Raw genomic sequence first — 25,912 nt, 5'->3', positions numbered from 1 at the left:
TTTGGAGAAACTTTTTTTAACACTTCCTGGGGTTTTTTGTTGTTGTTGGGTTTTTTGTTTGTTTTGTTTGTTTTTGTTTTGTTTTGTTTTCCTGAGGTCAGAAATGTAAACCTTGGTTAAATCACTCTGTTATGAATTCTTACTTTGTCCATTTAAGCTTATATCACTGGTGAGTAATTCCTGTGTCTCCACTGTGTCCTTCCATATCTGTTGAGCCATCCCAAATCCTTGCAGACTTTATAAGGCTTCTTCACTCCAGCCTGCATCACTCTGTGGATTCTGGAGCTTATTCAAGTACTTTGGCAGAATGAGACTGTAGTGCTTGAAAACTCATTAGAAAAAAGGCATTGTCTTTCCTAGTGCATTCTCCATTGTGTATGTGGAAGCAACAGTTAGACCTAAACATTTATTAGGACCTTAATTAAGATGCTTGTAACATTTATTATAGCAATGAGAGAAAATGCCAGCAAGTCTTTAGTTTCCACATTTCCCACTACACTGAATCTCCCTGGTCGAGAATCATATCTCATCGTACCAAATGTTGTTGCAGTGAAAAAAGCTCCCAATTTGTCAATTGGTGTTTTGTTTTCCTGCTCTGAAATACAGCTTCAGCAGGAGGTAGCACTGCCTCAGCTGAAATTCATTCTACAGTAATTATTTTCTGGTCCTCAATCTAAGAAGCATAAATATTCATCTTATCCTTCAGAGAGCTTAATATCTTTACTTGTGAATGGAAGCTCAGGACAGTGAAAGTAACTAAAATACCATTGTTTTAGCAGGGGGATGTTCATTCCCTGTCATTCATAGTGCATGTTCTAATCCACAGTTCTGAGGAGCCATCTCCTCTGTGCAGTGATATGATGCTCTTTTAATGTAAGGTCTCTCCTCAGACCTGCATAAAGATCCCTTCAGCAGCAGTTGCAAGGAATAGTGACAGGCTCTTTACCCTGCTCTGGTGAATGGTTAATAAAGGGCATTTGTATCAGAAAATAACAAATACTCAGCTGTCAGTCTGGTAATTCTTCATTTCACTGCCAGCATGGGAATGGATAATGTACATCTCACTTCTTCCATTGCTGACTTTCCTTTGCTAACTGTGCATTTCATTTGACAACAAAGTAGTTCAGATTTGGAGCAGAGGTAGGAGCAGGAATATGTAAATTAAGACATTATAAAGGAGCAGCAAGGAGCATCCTGGCTGAAAGGTGTCAGACAGGTTGGGGTCAGACAGGTTGGGATTGTTTACTCAAGCATAAATAAACTTGTATGCCAAACTAGAAGATTGGTTCCTGTAAATAATGTTCAAGTGCAGTATCTACTCTCTATAAGTACAACCTAGCAAAAACATTAATGCAATACTGAAAGGGCTGTGGATTACCTGATGATTTATTATTGGTGATTCTACTATTTGCAAAGACCAAAAATATGTCACTGTCATTCTCCCCTTCCTTTTTTTCCCCAGGAGCTTACATTGTTAGTTCCAACTTGGTGTAGTTTCATAAGTTTAAAGTATATTTAAAGAACATTTGTTAATGTATTTTTCATGATTTAAAAAATTAATATGGCCTCCAGCCATAACACCTCTGCTTTGATTCTTGTCAACTCTCACAAACTCAGCAGGGACAGATTAAATCATTCCTTGGTGGAAGGCTACTCCAGAAAATCAGGTGTGTCAGGAGGTGGTTTAATATTTACTCTGAACAACATGCTGCTAAGGGCTTCTAGCTGTGGTAGGTGCCACTTCTCAGATTAGAAGTTGCCTTTTTTTGGTGACTTTCAGGTTTTTTGACAATGTAGACTCTTGTTCAGGCAGCATTGCAACTCAGATAATTACAGTTTGCCTACATGAGAGCCTGATCCTCCAGCCGGTGGCTGGGAATTGAGATCACTGAGCACCTCACACTGCTGGAGTTTGATTTCCCAGATAGTTTCAGCTGTGATTTTTGTTTCTTCACTTTGGGCAGCAAACTGCTGGGTAGTGTTGATAACAATTTGACAGCCCCCAGCTCAGCCTAGCTTAGAGCTGGTGGCACAGCTGCACTAGTACTGTACTTCCACCAGCAACAAAAATTATAATTAACCTTTCAAGCTTGCATGTAAAATCCACCTTTTACATGAAAAACTGGGGAAAAAAACCTGGACATTTTTAAATGGATCTAGATACTATTCAGTCAATGCAACATGAACACAAGCTCGGGTTTTTTGGGGGGAGGGGTTGCTGTGGACCTAAAAGTCCTTTAATATGTACTTGTAAATATTAGTCAGGATGGTCAACCTGTTGCTTGTATGAGGCAAAAGTCTATAAAGTTCTTTGGAAGCTGTTTAGATGGTTGGTATATACAATAATTATTTTCCTACCTGGTTTTATGTTAATCTAGCATTTTAAGCACTATTGATTACACATGACATTGATTAGCTTGGTCATTCTATACCAAATTATATGTTGTGCCTGTTATCTGTTCCATAGAGAAAACCAGTGTGGCAAACTGCTGCCTCTAGAACTGTTTTTAAAAACCTCACATTTACATTCAATGTATTTGGAACTCTTAGTTGGTAGTAAAATTCTGGTGAAAATTCCAGAATTACAAATGTTAACTTTTCAATTAGCAAGTGAAGAATGATCACAGGGTTATTTTATTACCTCATCCCTTTTATGCTGAAAGGGCTTTACTGCAGAACTGAATTACTGTAGTCAAATCAAGACAATAAAGGCAGAATGGCCATTGTTTTCTTCCTGTTTACTACTTAGTGTGAAACCCATTTGAAAAGTAATTAATGTATTTAAAGCTTTTAGATAGTGAAATAAAAGTGAATTTGTAATTACAGCTCCACAAAAACAATGAAAATTATAAGGTCGTGCTGTAGAATTCTCCTTAAAATTAAAAAAAAAAAAAAAAACAACATTCTAGTATATTTAGTATCTAGTTACCATGAGGGCTTAGATTGTATTTAGTTTAGAATCACATTTGCCCCAAAAATTCCTGCAGAAGGCAAGGTAGCTCAGAGACATCATTGTATGAAGCTGAAGAGATGTGGAGCAAAAGTCCTGTAAATTTTAGGATGCATCCAGCATTCTAATCTAACAGTTTTGCTGCTGATACCAATACAGCTCACATTTGGACTCATTTGACTCCCAAAGAAGCAAAAATCAGCAAAATATTTTCCTTAAAAGGATGAACTTTTTAATATAAAGATCTGGTCTTATTAGTATAAAAACTGTGTTTGGCTCAAATTGCCTCTGTCAGACAGGATAAAAATAAAATGGGTTTTGAAAAAATCACTCTTGTCCTCAAACTGGATTTTACTCTTGTCAGTGCTTTCTTGGCTTGTGCAAAATCTGCTGAGGTCCTCAGAGGACTTTTCTTTCACAGCTGAGGTTTGTCTGTGGTGCCTGTTATGTTCAGCAGTTGTTTTTTTGTTTTGTTTTGTTTTATTTTGTTTTGGTTTTTGTTTTTTTTCCCTTGAGCCTTGGGCTCCAGGTCCTTGTTAAAATTCTCTCTTCTCTTTCCTTCCATTCTTAGCACTTTCCTCAGCCCGTTGACCACTCTAAGACCAAGGACCACTCTCCTCATTCAGGAACTTTCATCTGCCTCTGAAATTGTTCAACTTTCTGTTGTTTCATGTCCCATAGAGCTCGTTCTGACACCTTTGCTTCCCTCAAGCTTTTTAAGCAACAAGGAAAAACAGTTTTCCAAAAGTGCAATGGTGTTCAGCTGTATCAGAAAAAAATGTTAAAACATATTTTGCAGACTTCTCAGTACATGACACTTTTTTTTTTTTTTTTTTTCCCAAAATAACATTCTTATATTTTATATCACAGGATGTATTGCCATCTTGCACCTATGATTGATTTACAAAATTTAGATTTAATTTCTTAAGTGAATAAGGTTTAGCTGATACTTTGGTTGGTACCAAATATCTGTAATTTGCTTCGGACCTTCAGTAGATAAGGGAAAAAAAGCAATGTTAAAAATATGACGTGGATATCACATCATAAATAGTGAATATAAGTAAATATAGATCACAAATAGTATTAATCTGTTACTACTGTTCTCTCTCTCTCAACAGATCTTGATAATGTGGAAGGCATAGCAGTGGACTGGATTGGAAATAATCTGTACTGGACCAATGATGGCCACAGGAAGACAATTGCAGTTGCCAGACTGGAAAAAGCTGCTCAGAGTAGGAAAACTCTGTTGGAGGGGGACATGTCCCACCCTAGAGGAATTGTTGTCGATCCTGTCAATGGGTAAGAACAAACTGATTTTCCTGTAATGATTGTCTTTGTAGCATAAATACAGGGCTGAATTTGCTCAGGATGAGGTTTGCAGAGTCAAGAAGAGCTCTGTAATCCTTCAGGAGTCTGTAATATCTGTAGTTCCTACACAGCCTTCCTGCCCTGAAGCTTTCAGAAGAATTTGTATTCCTGTCACTGTTGAGTGTCTGTCCTGCTAATCTGAATGTGACTCACCTTTTTCTCAAACAAATTGAGGGTGTAAGTTCCATATGAATTTTTAATATCAAGTGAATTTTAAGATGCTCTCCTGTTTTCTCTCTCTGTATTCTCAATTTCTGGACCATATCCTTGTACACATTGATTTACAAATCTGACACAAGTACTTTTCATTAGTTATTAGCTCAAATTAATTTTGGTAGGCTGAATAATTTAAAAGAAAAACCCAACACATTGTATTACTATGGTATAATAGAGGTTTACTTAAAAAAATCACTGTTAAATTTGCTCAGGGAGTTGTCACTGGAGAATAATGTAGATAGGTAGTTTGAGTGTGGCTGGATTGATTGCTATTTTCCTATTATAGAAAATATTTACACTCTCAAGTTTCCCCTTTTGAGCCTGTCCTTTGAGGAGTAGAAGTGGCTGTGGAAAGGCTGCAATTCGTTAAGGTCAGATAGTGAGGATATAAAATCAGACCACAAACCATAACCACACCTGCAATTACTTTGTTAAATTTTCCAGCTCAGTAAATGCATAGCACAGGAAACAGTGTATGAAGATGTATTGCCTGAAAAGAGCCATTAAATAAAACACTTCTCTAATAAAATAGCGTGTCCTTCATGATTATACTTCTCATGGAAGCTCTTCCTGAGGGATAGCATTTATTATGGCTTTTTAATTGTGTTTCCAAAATTTGAGTCTTGATTTAACTGGCATTGGAGCATTAACTGCATTTTGAGATGCAATTAAAGCACTGACACAAATGCCTGTCACTGTGAGCAGGTTTTAGCTTATGGCAGGATAACTGGAATAAGGACAGACAAAAAGTTAATGGAGAAAAGCCCAGTAATTGCTGTTGAGAAGTCATGTAAATATTTGTAAAACATATTTTGTTTCCCAATAAAATAAGTGCCTTATTGACCTGTGTCTGCCTGAGCCTCAGGGCATGTGCAGGGTTTGTAATTCTGTGATTAAACCAAGGCTGCTGGAGTCAAACATGCAATGGAGTGTGTAAGGCTTGAGGATCAAAAATGGATTGATGTTCTTTGCACATATTTGCAAAAACATTAAAAGAATCCGAAGCAACTTTCTAGTGGGCAATTTTAGAGGAATTAAAAATAAACAAAAATGCTGCATTTGGATATCAGCAAACTTGTGCAATGATTTTTTTTCCAGTTTCTCATAAATATCAAATTATGCTTATACATAAAATTGCATTTGAATAAATATTTTTTTACCAGTATATTTGACATAATTTACACAGGCATGATAATAAAATATTTTTTCAATTCAGTGTATCATTCCTTTTTAAATTCAGTACTTAAATTCCAGGACTTTATTCTTCAAAGTACAGGCCAATTAAATGGTTAATGGATTAGGATCACAGAGCTTATTTCTGAAATGAAAATCTGGTGAAAAAAAAAGTAAGGTACATCAATAGCAATTAAATCATGATAACTTAAACAAATAGGATTTAAGATTGGCATGATGATTTTGTTCTCTTTAATGGTTATTAATTAAGTCGTAGGTTTCACTAAAAGTTAACATCTGCTGTCTGGCAAATGTTTTCATTTATGAAATGATCTGACTGTATGTGATACAATCTGAGTTGATTCACAGAGTTCTTGCAGGTTTCTAAATATTTCTTCCCATTAGCTCATTTTTCTTAGGGAAAAGAGGCTAAAAATAAAAAGTGGTGTCTCTTAGCATATTTGCTACCCTCTGCTTTTGTACAAGTTCAAGCTGAATATTTTAAATGGCTGAAATCACAGTTTTCAAGGGCAAATTCTGAAATAGAATATGATATTCAGAATAATTCAATAATGAAAGGTTTATTCTGTAGTGTCCAGGAGAATGGCTCATAGAATTCCTCTGAGTCAGTACCTTTATAGGAGTTAGCATATTTTCTTTTTTAACTTTTCCAAAGTAATATTGGTGCCCTTCTTTCAGACTTTGTCTGTGTTTGTTTTTGTTTTTTTTCCCTAAATCTATATTGCTGCACTATTATCCTTAAAACTGTGCTAAAATTGCCTACTGGCTTTTTTTCAACTAATTTTCACAGCAACTATTTCTAAACATTTTTGTGACAGACAAAGTACTGCTAACAGTTTTCTGAGTGATTTATGCTTTCATGTAGGATCTGAAGTTCACAGTAAGTCAAGGTTATCCTTTAGCTCTAAAATCAGAGTGCAAATAATTATTGTGTTGCAACTTCTTTGATAGAATTAGGTGCCATAAAAAGGAGATTTGCATCATAAAGGCAAATTAAACCTGGCCAGAATAAGCTTGCTTTAAAAAATTTAAGTTTGTGGCAAAGTCAACACAAGTGATGGTTTAAAAAGAAACAACAAAGAAACCCCATCATTCTGGTGGGAATAAATAAGGTCTTAATTCTTTTACTTTTCTTCTCTATTGGTTCTGTGGTATTCATGTAATTTATCACAATATGTGGAAAATACCATAAGTGTCACTTCAGCAGCATCCAGTGGTCAGGGACAGTAAATAGAGATGCAGAAACAGCAATGGAAAGGAACATGCAAAAGTCAAAATCGCTCTGGCTTGGATGAGCTGTTGCTAAACTTCACCTGAGTAAAATGGGATCTGGATGCTCATTTCTGTAATCCCTTAGATGGATGTATTGGACAGACTGGGAGGAAGATGAAATAGATGCCAGCGTGGGGAGGATTGAGCAGGCCTGGATGGATGGCTCCAGCCGGCAGGTTTTTGTCACATCAAGGATGCTCTGGCCCAATGGTTTAACCCTGGACCACCGTGCCAACGTGCTCTACTGGTGTGATGCCTATTATGATCACATTGAAAGGATCTATTTGAATGGCACTGACAGAAAGGTAAAAGGGAAATGCTGCTGGTTTGCCACAGGCATGTTCTGTCTCTGGGTTTTGTTGTGTAATGTTGAAAATGCTTCCCAAGGTTTTTAGTCTGCAGGATCCTGCGTCACCTCTGCTGGAACAATGAGAGATTGAAACACAGCTTAGGGTGTTCCTCTGCCCTAAGTGACACCAAATCTGATTATTCTTTAACATATTTTTTTAATGTGGCAATGAGTTGTATTTTGATTGAGCCTTGAAGCTGCAAAGAGTTTTTTGGTAGAAAAATCCATTTGTATTGGCTTTGCCATAAGGCAAAGCCTTTTCCTTGAACTTTCCTTGAACTTTGCTGGCTGAGCTGCTTTTTATGAATGTCTGGGCCTCTTTTGAGCATTTATGTAACATTCAGAGGGGCAGCACTCAACAAATGCTGTCAAAGATGGAGAGAGATTGCTTTTGTTGTTAGTAACACCTGCACTAGCTGGATTCAGGTCTGTGCAGACACTCTGTGTGGGTTTGCAGAAGCAACAAGCACAAAATAAGATAATTTGAAAATGGTTAAAGCTCAGACTGGAGACTGATAATTTGGGCAAGTTTTTCCATCTGCTTCATAAAATTAGTGACTGGTGAATAATAAGAAGCACTTGTCTTTACAGGTTTTATTTTGAAGTGTGTCACAGAATGTTTTGTTTTTTTTTTTAATGATTTTTCTTTAATCCTGAGATATAACAAAAAATTCATAATTACTTGATTTTATGTAGCTGAAAATAACTATAAGGTACTTGCTTTTGATCCATAATAATTTGTATTTAATTATAGGATATTTTGGTCAGAATTTAACTGGATAAGTCACATCTAAAAATCTTTAATACACTAAAGATTTTGAGGGATAGGGAGGTTCTTAATTCTGCCAATAGCTGTCAGATTATTGACTGATTGATGAATTTGGATCAAAAGCAGTTCAGAGATGAGGTTCTTTGACTATAGGGATGATGTCAGTCACCTCAAAGAAGTATTTCAGCTGTCTTTATCTCCATGTTCTCTTGGATTTGTTCTAGAAATAGACAAGGAAGGGCATGTGAGGAGCTGCTTCCTTCTCTCTGGAGGCAAGGTAGAAAAAAGGCTCTTGGTTCAAGCAAGGATCTCAGACTGAAAAAGGAGACCAATGGCTCCAAACTGAATCTGCTGGCACAGAATTATAAAATTATTAGTGTTGGGAAAGGCCTCAAAGCCCCTTCAAGCCCAGCCTTTAACCCAGCACTGCCAGGTTCACCACTGACCATGACCCTAAACCCCACTTGTATGTCCTTCAAATCCTGCCAGGGTTAGACTCTGCACCACTTCCCTGGGCTCTCTCTGTATTCTCTGATAGAGGCCACTTAGAGTGAATTTATATGAAGGTTTTCCTTAAGTTAAATGTTGGTTCTGCTGCACAGAAGAGCTTTGTACTCTTTATGTAATTTTATTGCAATAGGTTGTTATGTTTGTAATTGTATCTCAATTGTCCTATTTCCTGTTTTACCTTCTCTGAAATATTAAAGATTCATTTTACCTTGCTGATGCTCACCTACCACTAATTAATTGCAGGTAGTCTACAGTGGAAAAGATTTGAATCATCCTTTTGGACTGTCACATCATGGAAATTATATATACTGGACAGATTACATGAATGGGTCAATTTTCCAGTTGGATCTGGTCACAAGGAATGTGACACTGCTGAGAAGTGAGAGGCCACCTTTGTTTGGGCTCCAGATTTATGACCCACGCAAACAGCAAGGTACTTACACAGTTTCTCCAGAGTTCTGTTTAAAAGGACATTTTCCCTTTGAGTCTGCAAGTATTTTGAGGTGACTGGATGAACAAAAGTCGAAAAACAAATATAGGTTGTGGCATGAGAGAGTTACTCTCCAGAGTTTCAGTACATTGATGTAGAAATTGATTCTTTCATAAATACTGAAATGTGAATCACAGCATTATTCCTGTCTGAATTCCTTCTATGCATTCACACTGCTTTATTGCCCTTTTTCCTTGTGTCTTCAAGAGATGCTGTGCAAGTATCAATTACAGAGGGTAACATACTGCATAGGTATAAAATATATGATTGCATTTACCTTCTCTTAAATGAGATCGTAGATCCTGCCTGTATTTTTTTTTTAATTTGCTCCCCCATCTTGGTCTACAGTCAACACTGTATACTGCACAGAATTAAAGTAGAGGGTAGAGGAAAAATCCATATTTGTTGCTACTTGTATCAGTAGAAAAATGAGATAAAAGCCATAAGTTTGCATGAATGTAACTTAGAAAATAAAATTGCTACTCTACAGGTAAAGTTAAAAATGTGTTTTAATGAAGAAAACTTTGCATTCATTTACTACTTGCAGTGCTCCTATGAGCTGTTGAGTATTTGCTCACTTTTTCTAACATATTTCTAATTACCAGAATGTTTGCTTGGTCTGACACTAAGCATAAAAATGAGCATCTGGAATTAGTATAGATAAAATACTATTTAAAAGATGATTTTTTGTTTTACTGTTTAAATATTCTCTTTTCTGGTACTGTAAGCATCTGATTTTCCTTTACCTAAACCAAGCTGGTCTTTGTAGCACTGTGCTAATTCAGGATTGCTTCAACAGTGTTCTTCTTCTCACAGCTGCTTTTCAGGAGCTTTCTCTGACATTCAAAGACATGTAAAAGTGTAGTTTGTTTGTTTGTTTGTTTTTTCTTGGATTCAGTGTGGGTTGTGTTGGTTGGTGTTTTAAGGCCAATCTGGGCCCAAATCTACCCTCAAGGTGGCCAAGTTTCAGAATGCAGTGTCTGCTAGTAGAAGATGCACTGTTTGCTTTCAATACTACTGCTGCTTTATTTGGAACTCAGAAAATTCCTTTATTTATCAGAAAAAAAAGGACATTTAATGCAGTTGCAGTTAGTTTCCAAATAAGCTGACACCAGAGAGAGAAAGTATTGCCTCTTAGTTTTGCTGAATGAGCTCAAGTCTTAAGGGAGGGAATTTGGCTCGTTAATATATTCTTTGTTTGAAATTGTAATTGGAATTTTGTAAGCTAACTGCAGCCTTTAGGAACTTCACTTTTTGTCATGCTCAGTGAGGTTGATCTTGCCATTGTTCCCAAAGGAGCATAAAAATTTCTTTTAAAGAAACTATTTGTGTGTGTGTGCATGTTTTCCTTGTAAAAGAGCAGGCTCAAGGCTGAATTGTTGTACAGAGAAAACCACAGGAAACCACTTTATGGACAAGTTGTATATTAAAGATTACATGCACACACCTCAGAAACTTTTGACCATGATATTTTGTGGTGCTGCTTTGAATATTCTGGTATTTTCACTGTTTCCACAAGCAGAAACTTTGTCATTTCTTTTGGCCACAGTTCAATTAGACTGGCATTTTTGTCAGGGGGGCTTTTCTGGATACTGTCCCAATGCTGCTTTGCTTTGTGCTTTGGGCAGGGACATGAAACTTTTGGGATCTCCTCAAGGAGAGGTGTTTCTCTTTGTCTCTCTCTCAAGGGAATGAGGTATGATCCCCCTGAGGAGGAATATTTTGTTTTTCCCCCCCTTGCTTTCAGAGCTTGGAATTCACCTTACTTTCTTAGGCTGAGTCTATATATCAAGAATTCCTAAAAAGATGGGAAGGTGAAGCAGAATAATCATAGGAGATGGATTTGCACTCAGAATATGACCCTGCCAAGGTCTGCAGGTATTTCCACTGCTTTGAAAGGCTGGATTGCTACTTCCATGTAAATAATTCTTGTGAAAGTGCATTTGCAGCAATTTAAGTAGCCTCTTTTGAAGTCTGCTAATGTTTAACTCCTAAGATGCAAAGAAGAGCTTGAGCACCAGGCTGCTCCTCCTCATGTGTGGAGGATGATCCTTAGACTGGGCTTACACAATTTAACAGTACTTGAGATTAGGTTCATAGGAAGGTACAAATGCAATAAAACTTCACTGTACCTCTTAAATGAGAAGATTAAACAAATATGCATGGGGTTTTTTGTTTTGTTTTCGGGGTTTTTTTGTTTGTTTGCTTGTTTGTTGGTTTTGTTTTGTTGTTTTGGTTTGGTTTGGTTTGGTTTGGTTCTTGTTTTTTGAGAACAATGACTGAAATGCAATTACACTGTTCGTTTAGCTCTGGACTCATTTTTTAGCTAATTAAAATGGAATTGGCCTAATTTATTCACATGCAACCGACAGGGCAGCAACTGTTTTAAAAGCTCTCAAAATATGAAAAAAATATGATAATAGCTTTGAAAGTATTTAAAAATTTTGGGACTATTTTAAGAACAACCATATAAAATAGCTGTTAGGAGCTGTAGTCAAGGAAATTTAATTTCCCAAATACTTGATAGCTTTATAAATTCTACAGCTTTTTCAATAAAGTGGTTTAACCTATTTGAACTGTGTTTTGGGAGACATTTCAGCCTAGGAGTCTCTTCATCAAGACTGATGGGACTCAAGGTCTCATTGCACCTTCAGGTTGAAGACTGCACTTTATAAACCTTTTTATCTTGGATCTTTTTGCTTTAACTCTTGGTACTTCTATTTTACTTGTCATCATCCACTCTTTTATCACTTTACCTAGCACATAACCCACTAAGCAGGAGTTTGTCATCCCAATTATGAGGTTAAGTAGGAACTTTTCATCTTCAAGATGGACCATTTGGCTTTGATCTAGTGATTAAATTTTTTATGTTATTTATTTTCAGCTTTCACTGGGCTTCAGAATCATCTATATTTGGCTGAAATAGTCTTTTATTCTGTAGCCTCATTCTCTTTTAGTGGGCTGACAAACTCATGTACATTCTTTAATTAAAACACAGCAAATGTTTTGACTTGTGCTATGTAATTTTGGAGTCACTTTTGAAGATTGTATTTTGGTTTGTTTATTTCTGCAGCTTCTGAGAACTTTTTAAACCTTTTTGTTACTGACATCATTTGATTTGTACAGTGGCCCTGTAGAGATGGAGACACTTTCAAGGCTACTTTGTCTGAGGCTTTGTTTTACCTGAGGTTTCCCAAAATTTAGACTCAAATATATTTCTTCCATTTTTGATGTTTTGTTCATAATATTTTGGTTTTGGTGAGCACAGATGTAACAGTTGATTTTTTTTAGTGGTTTAGGTCATAACCTCAGACTTGAAGTCAGGATCTAATAATATGTATTAAGTGTCCAGTCCAATCTATTTCTAAAGTTGTGATCCAGCCCTCAGACTTGTCAGAGAATTCCCATTTTCCCTGGTTATACATCTGTGTTCTTGCCATCTCACTCACACCCTGTCCAGTGAAAGTACAATTACCACAATGGTCTTTCACATGATTCTTTATTAATCATTTTGCACAAATTTATTTAAAAGTTCAGTGGAGCTTTAACAGGCTCTTGACACATTTTCTTTTAAGACATGTTGTGTATGGTGGACCAGAAAAAGTATAGAAAAAAAGTTATTAAGTACTGCTCAATATTGTAAGACATATTAAGATACATCTTAAAATATAAAACTTTTCAAAATCTTAAATTATTTCCTCATTGCCTGATGTTCATTTGATAACTTAAAGAGATTTACTTCACCTCCAGGACTGGCTCTGATGGGACACTTTAATATCCATATTCATAACAGAATTTAATATTATATTTTCTATGAAAAGTGGAGTGAGGAGATTTGATGAGAAGGAATTATGTGGAGTCTGTTTTAGCCCAGGAAACTGATGAATGTTTTCTACATCTTTAAAGGGAGAAACTGCTTTTTACTAGAACAGGAAGAGGATTTAAAAATAAAATTTAAAAAATGTAGTTTTAATGTAAAGGTTCAGCAGACATGAAGTTTTATACCTTGTTTGATCATAATCACGTGTCACCAACAGCTGAAATCAGCAGCTTTGCTCATGAGGAGCTGGGTGTCCCCAGCAGTGCAGTTCTGAGCAATCAGGCCATGCCCACAGTGACACAAAGAGAAATGGGGACATGTGTGGGCTCTCAGTGACCCCAGGTCTGGTTGTCTCAGGAATGAGGTGGTGAGGGTGCAGCAGCCCTTGGTGGGTGGTTAAAACACCTGGCAGCTGCCAGTGCCTTCATGGGAACAGCTTTGGGGGAGGAACAATAACACAGGAAAACAAAGCAGAGCAGAGGCAGATGTGCTCAGAAAAGAGTAGTGGACTATTTCTCTATATTCTGTGTATCATAAATCTCTTTATACTTTTGTTTTCTATTTCTTTTTTTCCTAATCTGTATTTTTAGCCACATTGTTTTAATGTGTACAGATGCCAATTAAGTTCAGAACATTCTTTTATCTGCTGCTTGATTCCTTGAAGCCACTGTGTGTTTTAGCTGTGCCAAATATTTTGCAGTATTTGTCTCCTTCATAAAACAGGCAGATAAAATGCTGTGAGCTGATGGTGCAGTTTTTTGTTATTATTTTGTTATTATTATTACTATTGCTATTATTATTACTATCACTATTATTATTACTGTTATGTATTGCAACCCTTAACTAATGATGTTTAAATATTATACCACACAGTAACCAAACTATAAGAATAATGTTTTCCTGTTCTCCTAACATGAGAGGAAAGTAATGTAAAAATTCTTCATTGTTTATATTCTTATAGGAAAAAGAAGAAAAAAAAAAAACAAAACCAAAACCAGAAACAAAAGCAACTAAACCCCTCATTGTTTAGTCCTAGCATGTCTGTTATTTTTAAAGTTGTTTTTTATTTCTTTTCCCAGGTGATAATGCCTGTCGTGTTAATAATGGAGGCTGCAGCACTCTTTGTTTGGCCATTCCTGGAGGCAGAGTTTGTGCCTGTGCTGATAATCAGCTTTTGGAGGAAAACAGTACAACCTGCATGAGTAAGATTCTTACAGAATGTCTGAGTTGATGCTGCTGTTAAGGGATCAAATCAGAACTGCAAATAAAACCAGAAAGTATGGCTTCCTAGAGGGTCTATAAGATAAAGAAATATTGCTTGAATAAATATTCTAGTTTACAGAATAGAAAAGATTTTTCAAAGGAAACAGAATATTAAGTGCATTATTTAAGGATCAAATGCATTGGAAAATATTTCAGTATATCTGATATGATAAAGCACTTAAAAATACCACTGAAATATTTTAAAAATATCAGAAATAGGTCCATATAATTATTGAATTAAATCTATATGAACAGTTTTCTGAGTTTTTGTTCTACTAACTATCTTTAATGGAAATCTGACTTTTAAATGTTCATGATGAAACTGTTCCTAAAACATATCAAGCAGATATATTTATGTATAATAGGTTCTGACACTGACTGTGCAAATATTGCCATCTTTCATCTTTTCTTGCTATATCTTCATTGAAACAATGGTAAAAATTGTTCTAATAAAAGGTGGGGTTTTCAATTAAATAATAACTTGTCATGTGCTAGAGGTATTTTCTTTTTATGTTTAGACCTGGTGTTTATGACTTTCTAAAAATGTTCTGTATTTTCTCTAAGTGTCATTGATGTATTTCTTGAAGTGAATTGTAACATTTTATGTAAGTCTCCAGCAATAAGCTTAGTAGGGATGAGTAAAGCATAAGGATTATTTCATAATATTATGCAGCCTGCAGTGATCAGGCAGAGCCACCACTTTTTGGTAAAAAAAAAATATTTCTCTTTTTAGCAGAAATAACTGGAATGGGGACTCCTCACTGGTAAGATGGAATGGAGGCATTAGGAAGAGAGGGTAGAGACTTTGGGATTGGAATGGGGCAGGTTTCCTGCCTTTTCCCCAACATGCTTCACTGCCTGGCTCTTTGCAAGGACTCTGGTATTCCTCAGAGGGTCCTGGACTGATATGTGGTATTTACACATGAAGCATTCTGAACCTGATGTTGAGAAATACATCTGCCTGGATTTATCAATAAGCTTGTAGCTTGCTACTTAACTCTACCCCAGCAGAATTTTATCCTTTATTTTCTGCAGAGTCTGAGCCAGTGCATAATGCAGGTGTTTGAGTTGTTGCTTAGATACAAGAATCAGCTTTTTAGTAATCATTTCCTATCTCTAAATGTGCACAGATTTTGGCCAATGTCTGTCAGAATATTTCCTGTTTGCTTTTGATGAGGTATTGCAATATTTCAAACTGATATTTTTCACTGTGATCAAAACACCAACTTAAAAAACAGTTTGAGTGCCATCTGTTCAGAGTATTTCCATTTATTAGAAGTTCATTCTATCAACCATGCACTCAGATATGTGTGCCACTACAGACTTCAGGTGGAATTACCTCAGAAGCGCCGAGTTTATGTAGAAACGTTCTGAAGAGCGAGAACAAGAATTGATATGTATTTCTATAGGGGCAGTATGTCATTCTGGGTGTGTCAGGCTGATAAAGAGATGTGCTTGTTGGATGTTTTCCCCAGTTAAAGAGGGAGAAGAGGTGCCCCAGCTGTGCAAGGCAGAGCAGTTCCAGTGCAGCAACAAGCGCTGCATCCAGGAGCGCTGGCGCTGCGACGGGGACGACGATTGCCTGGATGGCAGCGACGAGCACGCGGAGATCTGCTGTGTGTATACTCCCCTTTCAGCCCTCACCCTGCTTGGCTTCCACTGCAAACCCAACTCTGCCAGCCAAACAAAAGCAATCATCCTTTAGCTGTCCGTGCACATCTTTCGTTCCTTATTTCCCTGTCTGCAGTATTAAGAGTCCTTTCAAATCGCAATTGAACAAAACAAATCTAAAACTGGCCATTTAACAGACATGTGACAAAAGATAATTACAGGGGATCACAGGACCAGTTTGTGTTAGCAGAATCAGGCCCATGTCAAGCAGGCAAGATTTTCCCAAGGAGGAATAATCTAATCACCCTTCACAAACACATTCTGTCAGCCTAACCAGCTTCACTAAGGCGTCAGCAGAAATACACTCATCCAGTTTTGGACATCCGACTCCTAGAGCCACTTCAGAAATGAGCAATGAAATCTAAAAAACCCTGGAAAACAAGAACAAAACAAAACAAAACACAACAACAAAAAAAAACTAACAAAAGCCCAGAACAGTTTAGAGTTGTTTAGTCTCAGAGGGATAAGGAAAAGAGACTATGATAAGAGTTTTCAGACACATAGAACACATAGAACAATACTGCAGAGCAGAAGAGTGTTCATGTCTACAACTGACTGGGAGAAATATTGTACTTTCATTTCAGTAAAGGAGATTTGGTTTAGAGAAATGATCTAAGGACAGAAATAGAAAGCATTGTGACAAACAGAATAAGGAGGAGAATTTCAGTGCTGTGACATTAATTTAAAAGCTGGCCATATCTATGTCAAGTTTTAAAGTCAAATTTAAAAACAAAAGAAGTCTTCGACTTGCGATTTCATAACTTGGATGCTTCCAACTGGAAGTCCAAGTCACAAGCACAAGTCCAAGTCACATAGCAAACTTTGGAACTTGGGAAGTACAAGATTTGGGATAGCTTTCTGCTCAGATTATTAATTAATCTCTGCTTCCTGTGCTTCTGCACCCTGCACACAGAGCAGGGTTCATGTGCTATTGATATCACCCTCGCGCTCTGCTGTCTTCAATTGCGAGAATTGGCAGAAAGGTCAAAGATAAAAGCTACTGAAATGTCAAGGATAAGCCTGCAAGACATCCTTTCATTTTAAATACCCTTTGTTTCCAGATGTATGTTAAACTTTAAAAAAGAGACTGTGGATGGCTGAGTATGTGAAAAATAGCTGGAGATTATTTTTAACCCAGCGTTTGAAACTGTGTGCGGTTTACTGCTCTTGTCTAGATCGAGATGAGCAAGATCTCCTAATAATAGATGTCATTAGCATGAAAGAAGCAGAGCATAAACACTTACTAGAGTTGCAAGAGCAGGCCAATAGTTGTTACATAAATTCAGTGCATTCAGCTTCATCCTTTCTATAAGAATTGGTAGCCAGCAAAAACATTTTTGAGAGTTACCTTGTTCACTCCTGAATACCAGATTACTTTTGTTGTTAGTTTTACACCATGTTGCATATTTCACTTTTTGACACCTACAATTTCATGGTGAGTAAACAGCAGATCTATATGTGGCCATTGACAGTAATGTGCCTCATTTTAGAAGCATTTTATGACCCTCCCAAATCCCTGCTCACTGTGCTATCATATTTTGGATCTTCACTTAGCAGCTTGCATCTGTTCCCTGTGGTGTTTTCCTTTGTTTATTTGCACTCTAGTTTGCAGACCTCATCACATTACTCAAATGTGATCAAGAACATGTTTCTTTAAAGAAAAAACACTATAAAATGCTGCTACCTTTTATCACCTAATAGAAGAGAATCTCCATATTGGCATCTTTAATAAATATTATTTAATTTAAGATTGAAGTACTGCAAGTTTGTAATTGACTTGTTTGCTGAACAATCTTTATGTCATGGCAGTTATACATACAGGATAACCACACCAACTGCATCACTAGGGAACAGCATTTAACAGATTTCACAGCTGTTTTTCTTAGATTATCTTCTTAAGGAAAAATAAACCCCTCTCTTTCTTTCTCCACAGTCAATCATAGCTGTCCTGATGATCAATTTAAGTGCCAAAATAATCGCTGTATTCCCAAGAGGTGGCTTTGTGATGGAGCTAATGATTGTGGCAATAATGAAGACGAATCAAATAAAACTTGTGCAGGTAAAAATTTTACTTGGTTGTGCAAACAAGATCTTTAACTTCAGTTCCATGAATAGTTCAGGACTGATTTGAACTGAATTGAGCCAGGCTCCTACTTGTAATCTGAATTTTGATGTTTTAAATTAATTCTGATTTTGTTGCCAACAAGGCTGGAATGCAAATTATATTTTACTTAATCCATGTGCTTCACTGTGCTTTCCAAAGTTATTCAGCTCTTAATCTCTCCATATGGGTCGACTGTCAAAGCAATGCTCAGGTGTAAACTTTGAGGTACAAATCTTTTTTGGCAGTTTGAACATTTTTTATTAACGTGCTGTGATGGGTGTCATGTCACCAGTAAATTTTATTTTATGCTGATTTATTTTATGCATGATTAATTATTCAGTTTCCACTTGGTGCCTTGAAATTCTTTTCATTCCTGAGTTATTAACTGAAGAGTGGGTTTTAAAGCAAATAGCAAGATGAGGATTGTTTACTGATTCCACTGTAGTAAATCATGGAATTCCCAATCTGTCCTTTGCTTCTGTGGAAGTGATGTTTAGTGCATGTTGTCAGAGACTAAACAAGCATTAACTCTCAAATATGCAACATGCCAGCCATCAATAAGCTGATGAATGTTGTGAACTGAAGTGCAGTGCAAGACAGCACACATTGTGTATTAAAATATTCCCTGTTGTCTTACTGCCTTGATATTCTTTGATATCCAACTGTTGGCTTAGGGTGAGAGTCTAATTTGAAGACGATTTTTTTTTTAACCCTGTGTCATTTGGCAATGGATCAAATTTTGTATTCTTGTTTTTCTACTTATTCCTGCAGTGGCAAACACAGTAATTATTTTAAAAACTGCTCCTTTGAAATATTTTAAACTTATATTCCTCTTTTGTGTTTTGGGCTACTTCTCTGAAGAGAAAGGAAAATGGTAGTTGAAAATAATAAATATGGAAATATTCTTTCAGTTGCTGGGGTTTTTGACATATCAGCCATTTTTTAAAGTGTAGAATAACAACCAGGTGAATTCTAAAGGCTTAAATTTGGGATCAAAATCTGTGTTGCTATCACTGGCGTTGTTATGTGTTCAAATTTTAAATAAACAAAATTATACATAATGACAGTTTTCTCTGTTAGCTTTTTAGTGACATTTTACTATTCATCAGCTTTCAAAGTAATTTCTGTAACTACATAGCACAAATTCTTTTAGTGATCCTTATTTCTTCAGGAGAAAGACATGCATTGATTCCTTTAATGGATGATGACAGTAAAGTATTTGCAAAGGCAAGGATTCAAAGCATGGTGAGGCCACATCACACACAGGCTAATTCCCTTTTTCCTGTGTGAATACAAAATTCCCAAGATCATTATTCATGGTGTGGAATACAGGTTGTTAATATTCCAACTGATGGGCATTTTTATGCCCTGATTTTTATTTACTTCAAGCATTAGTGCATATTAATTCTATTCTTCACAGTAATAACTAGAATTTCACGTTGTTTTATGAGGAAGAAACCACTAAGAATTCCAGACAGAGGTAGAACAGCCCTGCAGATGAGCTCAGTTTTCTCTGAAACCAAAGGAGGTGAATGATGTTTATTCAGAGCAGGGGAAAGGTGCAGCAGGACAGGAGGTGCCCTCCAGCCCTTCAGCTTCTAAAATCAGAGACTCACCCAGACACCTAAGGGATCTAGTCCATTTCCCTTGTATTTTTGGAGTGTTTTGTCTTGACAGCAAGAACTTGTCAGGTTAATCAGTTTTCGTGTGGGAATGGACGGTGTATTCCAACGTCGTGGCTGTGTGACAGGGAGGATGACTGTGGAGATAGAACTGATGAAATGACATCCTGTGGTAAGTGGATTTTTCTTTTGGGGGAGAAAAAAGAAAATTCTGTATCATATTAAACATATAGGGATCTCTTTTCATGTCAACTGAAATGATAATACTACTTCTGAAATGGCAAATAGAATTTGTTTGGTTGATAAATAAACCCAAAGCAAATGCAGCATTTTCTATTTAATGAGTTTTTAACTACAGTACCAAATATGCAGATCAATCAAGACTTTTTTAATTTACAGTCCATTATCAAATGCTGTCACCCTCAAAAGTTATTCTTTATCTCTGCCACATACCTCTCCACATGGGCCCCTCAGCATATTCTAGATGTCAATAAAATCAGCCTCTTTCAAGCCTCAACAGAAGTATGTTTGATCTTGTATTTTTCAGAAAAAAATTAAATTTCTTGGTTCTATCATGAGAGAGCATCAGCAGCTGTGCTGACTGCTGCTTTGCTGAGATACTGCAGAGAGGGGTGTGCTCTCTCTAATCAGCTGCTTCCAAACAATTAAGGATTTTAATAGTCATTTGTTTTGCAGGGCACTGGTAACTGCTGTGAGTCTGAGAGCACAAGGGTCAATGAGCTGTCTGCAGATGCAGAATCACAGAATGTGATGTATTGCAGTGTAGAATCACAGGATGGTTTGGGTTGGAAAGAACCTTAAAGATCATTTTGTTCCAACCCCCTGCCAGGGGCAGGGACATGTCCCACTAGACCAGAGCTTCATCCAAACTGGCATTAAACACTTGCAGGGATGAGGCAAAAACTGAAGTCTTTACACTAATAAAAATAATAATAGGTGGACTTCTAATTGCCTTTCTTCAAATCAAGTAACTTCAGTTGTGTACAGGGGTAGGATGAGTGACCAGGAAACTTGTATTTTGCAATCTCTGAAGCTCTAACTCTCTGTTTAAGGGGACAGCACTGACTCTCAGTGCTAGAACAGTTTCTCTGCCTCTAGCCTATATTCTTAGGCACATCAGCCACTCACAGATGTTACTGGCACCTTTGGAAATCCTTCCCATGAGTTTTGTTCAGTGTCCTCTCAGCTAACCTGGAATATTTCTTCAGATCTTTTAATCAGGATTTATGTCACTGGCTGTTTTTCTGTGTAGCCAAACTTGACATACTTCACGTTTTAGCACCTTGTTTTGTTATCCTCAAACATTGTGGCTGTGCAAATATGTTTAATATTTCATTTTTCATCCTGCCCTCTAATTTGATCACTAAGGGACATGCTAATAGCATTTACTTATATGTTCTGTTTAGTGGGAGATACTTCCTTTTATGAAAGTGTTTAAAACTCTTGTATCCAGAAGGACATAAGAGAGAAATGAGATTAGTGTCTACACTGTGGAGAGAGTTCACTGGAAGCTCAAGAGTCACCTTCCTTCATTTCTGTGTCTGCAGGGCAGTCAGGACAGGGCTGGGTGTGGGTCAGCTGCAGGATGTGCATCTCTTTTCTGTGAAGTAGGAAAGGGCCATAGGGACAATGAGGGAAGTGCTGTGTCCCCCAGGATGTGAGCAGGAGCTGTGGCTAATGGTGAAGGCTGTGGCAAGCTCTGGAGATGTTACAAAACACTCTTGGGAAGGCTGTGGTGGGTGGGAATCCTGAGCTGGCTGCTGCTGGTGGCAGTGAGGGTAATCACAGTTCATTGTAATGAATTTCTGTCCCTTTGTACAGGTGAACATATAGAAAATTAATTCATGGAGACATTCATGCATGGAAAAGAGGAAAATTATGTTTCATGAATGAGTTAAATTTGTGGAAAAAATATTTGAAAAAGTGAAATGAAAAGTTGTTTTCAGCTTTGCTTGAAGCACATGGGGCATAGATAGTGGCTAAGCACTGCTGCAGTTGCACACTTCCATTTTTTTTTTTTCTAAGAAGAGATTTTTTTGTCATTGTAATGTTTTTGCTTAACAAAAAACCCAGACAAATAAACAAAAGACCCAAAACAACAAAACCCCTAAACCAACAAATCCAAAACAAACAAACAAACAAAAACTAAAACCAAACAAACAAATGAAAGAACTTTCTAAAGTAACTAAGAAAGTGTTGTAATCAATGGTAGGTTTTCTTTCCACACTTTTCTATTTTGAAACAGGATAATCACCTCTGTTCAATTAAGTTCTTGGTGTTCTCTATTTAATTTTGAAATAAAAATTTATATATTTTCATTTACTATTAGATGCAGCTGGTTTGGTTTAGTGTTTCATGAGAGGGTGATTATTTTTAAGCCAAAACTTTGTGAGTTTCAGTAAAAATAGTGATTTCAGTTCTCATCCTAAGAAAGTCTTTATATTTATATGGCATGTTTTAAAAATTTAGAAAAACTCTTCAGTATTTTCCAGAGTGTTTAGCAGGTTAATAATAAATGCTCACATCTACCTATGTCATTGGCTTTAGAAGAAAAAGTCTGAAAAAGTTCAGACCATATTTAAGTTACCTATTCTACATTTATAGAAACTAACATGTGTGATGATTTTCTGTGAATGATATTGTCTCAGATTTGTAATTCTGTAATTTATGCATATAGGAAGATGGCAGAACATTACTGAAGAGGATGTTATGTTAAATAGTTTATATTTCTTTTTGAACTCATTCACAGAATTTCCAACATGTGAGCCACTAACTCAGTTTATCTGCAGAAATGGAAGATGCATTAGTAGCAAATGGCTCTGTGATTCAGGCAAGTATCAAGTCCTCCATACCTGAAATGTATATGAGGGATATCACATAAATATTGCTTTGAGGATCTTTTTTTTTTTTTTTTGAGACTCATACTGTCAGTTTAGCTTGTAAGAAGTCAGAGAATAAATAAAGTATTTTTAAATTACAGACCTGACCTAGAAGTTAGCCACACTGAAGGTTTAGATAAGGAATGAGGCATGAGATTTTGTAATAGGCACAAATACCATATTATGTAGAATGAGCAAAGCAAAACTATTGGTTATGAAAGTATTTTTTGTTCTTAGAAAACAACATGGTTTCAGTGACCAATATATCTGTTATTTCATTTTCTGTGGACAAGTTCAGTTAAATAAACACCATCCCTGAAGAATGAAGGCAAGCAAGATTTTAAAATGTATTTAGTTCTTTTGGCTGGAAGAACTATATATATTTGTATTATACTTTCATATTTCAAATGCATGTTTGAATGTTAAAATTAATCTCCTCTCAGAGCTTGTGGTGTGGGAATGATGCTGCTCCAGTCCTAATAACATTGGGTTGGTCCAAAGCATTTGGTGTTTCTATAATTTTATTTGTCTGACAGGTATTTTTAGGTGTAAATGGACAAATTCCCAAAATTATCACAGTGTGCTGATGAATTTCTGTGCATGGAGACCCTTTAGAGTGTACCTAACATATTTATCTCCTTCCTCCCTTGATGACCACGATCAAATTACAGGAATTGCCTTAAGACTGTTGTAATGACTACAACATTAGAGTAATGAGAAACTGCAGTCCACGATTTTTTATGTGCTTTCTCCACTTTATACTTTTGTAAACACATGGAAACAAAGTTTAATACTATTGAAAACAAATTCACCAGGTTTTCATTTTGGTTTGTGGGAAGCTGTTTGTGTCTGTGATTAACTATTTTAGGTTAGTAAACCAGTTGTGTTTGAAAGCCTGTGTAGTTACACAGGGCTAAAGAAATTAAGAAAAGCTACAAGCTTCTCATGCTTGCTGGTGTCTCTGATTGAATAACTGAGTAAGGGGTTGGACTATCCAAAATGACAGGGTTGAGTGCTGTTGGTAAATAAGATTTAGGAAATCATTTTATGCCTATGGGCAGAAAGCATACTACTTTATTTACTGGATTTTTCTTTCTCCTCTTGCCTTTTCCAAAATGATTTTCTACCCTTAGATACTTCATTCAGATATTTTATATTTTGAAATGTTTTGTAATATTGCTGTTTGCAGATGATGACTGTGGTGATGGCAGTGATGAGCTGGGCTGTGTTCACTCGTGCTCTGCTGATCAGTTCAGGTGTCAGAATGGCAGATGTATCCCAGCTCACTGGGCATGTGATGGTGACAATGACTGTGGAGATTTCAGTGATGAAACCAAAACAAACTGCAGCAGGGAAGGTTAGATTTTTTTTTTTTTTTTTCTTCTAAGTTTTTAATACTGACGAACACAGAGAATAATTTGTTATAAATACCTGACCTTCAGCCAATGGAGAAAGAGAAGATGCTTTTAACCTTGGTAGAGGCTGGAATGGGAAATACATCAAGTGCAATGTGATAACACAGAAGTGTATCATGAAGAGGAATGCATTTGAAAACAGAATGGGTATTACATTGAGATAAGTTTTATAGTTTTACTTCAGTGAATTATGCTAGATGTGGTGTTTGTCTTATTGCAGAGATGTGTGCTGTCTAGGTGAAGAGACAGTAAGAAGCATTCTTTAAATTATTATTGATATTTTCTGAATTTTTTTCATGCTTTGGAAGAGTATTACTCTCATTTTTGTGTAATACAAGTCTTTGAGTTTGTGAGGTTTTTTACATAAAGCATTTTAACAAACTACAGCCCTATTTAAATGTTATACATTGTATTTATTTGAGTGGGGAGAGAAGGGAAGGATGCTTATGGCAAAGGATGAAAAATAACCAGATCAGAATGAGGGAATATCTTTCATATTTGTCTCCTAAAGTTTTTTTTCTACAGGGAAGTAATTGTACACAATGTTATTGGTTCCTTTTCATAACTAACATATTCTAAATCTAGTTTTGATACCTCATACAAAAACATGAACTATGAGAATTCCAGCATGAGTGAAATCCTTAATTTTATATATTCCTAAAAATAATTTCTGTCTATTTCTATCAAAATGTTTATTCTGGAACTGAATAGCTTACTTTTGCCCCTGTTCATTTCCATTTTGAAAGTTAAAGCCTTGCTCTAACCTTTTATGACAGAGTACAAGAATGTAGATGATGTAAGAAAGAAAAACAACAAAAGAATGTTAAATAAAATAAAATGTATCTTTATAAACAGTGCTATAAGAATGGATTCAAATAATGCTTTTTGGTACAAGCAGGAAAGTATAAGTATGCCATTACTTTAAAGTTCATGTTATTGTCATTAGTATGTTATTAAATGATAGAAATGCAGTTGTAATAGTTAGTGAAAAGGAAAACAAGAATAAAATTGAAAAGGCCATAAGCTAGAAAATGCTTAGAGAATTATGTATGTGATGAATAATTAAAATCTCCCAGTAGTGATTGTTTGAAGCAGTCAGCACTGATTCCAGGGCTGCGCTCAGTGAAGTTCCTTTGCTGTGGGGTCTGGAACAGCTCCAGCTGCTCTGCCAGTGCTGCAACAGCAAAACCAGGCATGTGAGGGGACCTTGTCAGAGCACAGGGTGACCTTTCAGGGTTTGTTTATCAGGAGATGGACCTTGCTGGGTAAAAAAGGAGAATGATGAAGGATGAGGAAAACCAGCTTGAGGATGAAACAGGGTTTGCAAAGCACCGAGGAAACTGCATCAGCCTTGTTCCTCCTTATACCTCCCAACTCCCTCCTGTCTGGCAGATGTGCAAAAAGGAAATAAAAATTGCTGTTGAGCATGTAGTGGAGGAGGAGTGAAGGAAATGAGGAGGATAAGAAAGAGTTTGTCTGAAGTTTGTGTTGGGGTGGTGTGTTATAGGATGGAATAGGGCATTTTGAGTGTTGTACCTTCGGGACTCTGATTTTGGCTTGGGTTAGAAAAAGGATTCTAAGTCAGTGTAGACTTTGCATAGAAAAAAAAAAAAAAAAAAAAAAAAGACTCACACGAGCAAATTCTTCAATGTAATTCTTATTTTTCTAAGAAACTCCCTCTCCTGGAAGGTGCAGTGGGAGGGAATTCCAGTGCAGTCCTGAGGGGAGCTGCGTTCCCGAGCTGTGGCGCTGCGATGGGGAGAAGGACTGCGAGGACGGGAGCGATGAGAAAGGCTGCAATGGAACCCTGAGGGAGTGCGATGGCAAAACAAAGTTCTCCTGCAAGAGCACAGGTAGGTGCTTGCAGATGCATTTTCCTCTCACTTGCTCTGTGTGTGCCTGTGTGAGTTTGTGTTGTTTCATCACAAATCTACACTTTAACTAATGCTTTTAATGCTTAATACAAATGAGGTGAATTGCTACCAGGAAAATAATTTTG

General features: G+C 36.6%; 1 protein-coding gene across 1 annotated transcript in view; it reads left to right on the top strand.

Moving 5' to 3' along the window:
• LRP1B (LDL receptor related protein 1B) overlaps positions 1-25,912 on the top strand; it is a 608,586-nt gene that overhangs the window by 393,799 nt on the left and 188,875 nt on the right. The window contains exons 12-21 of the mRNA XM_079310839.1: positions 4,069-4,249; positions 7,086-7,305; positions 8,872-9,061; positions 14,018-14,140; positions 15,677-15,817; positions 17,806-17,931; positions 19,654-19,770; positions 22,369-22,449; positions 23,688-23,855; positions 25,584-25,766. Coding sequence (XP_079166965.1) covers positions 4,069-4,249; positions 7,086-7,305; positions 8,872-9,061; positions 14,018-14,140; positions 15,677-15,817; positions 17,806-17,931; positions 19,654-19,770; positions 22,369-22,449; positions 23,688-23,855; positions 25,584-25,766 — 1,530 coding nt within the window. The remainder of the gene's footprint in view (positions 1-4,068; positions 4,250-7,085; positions 7,306-8,871; positions 9,062-14,017; positions 14,141-15,676; positions 15,818-17,805; positions 17,932-19,653; positions 19,771-22,368; positions 22,450-23,687; positions 23,856-25,583; positions 25,767-25,912) is intronic.

The sequence above is a fragment of the Erithacus rubecula genome (assembly GCF_903797595.1).
Source record: "Erithacus rubecula genome assembly, chromosome: 8".
NCBI classification, from domain to species: Eukaryota; Metazoa; Chordata; class Aves; order Passeriformes; family Muscicapidae; genus Erithacus; species Erithacus rubecula.
This window is presented reverse-complemented; position numbering and strand designations above follow the sequence as displayed.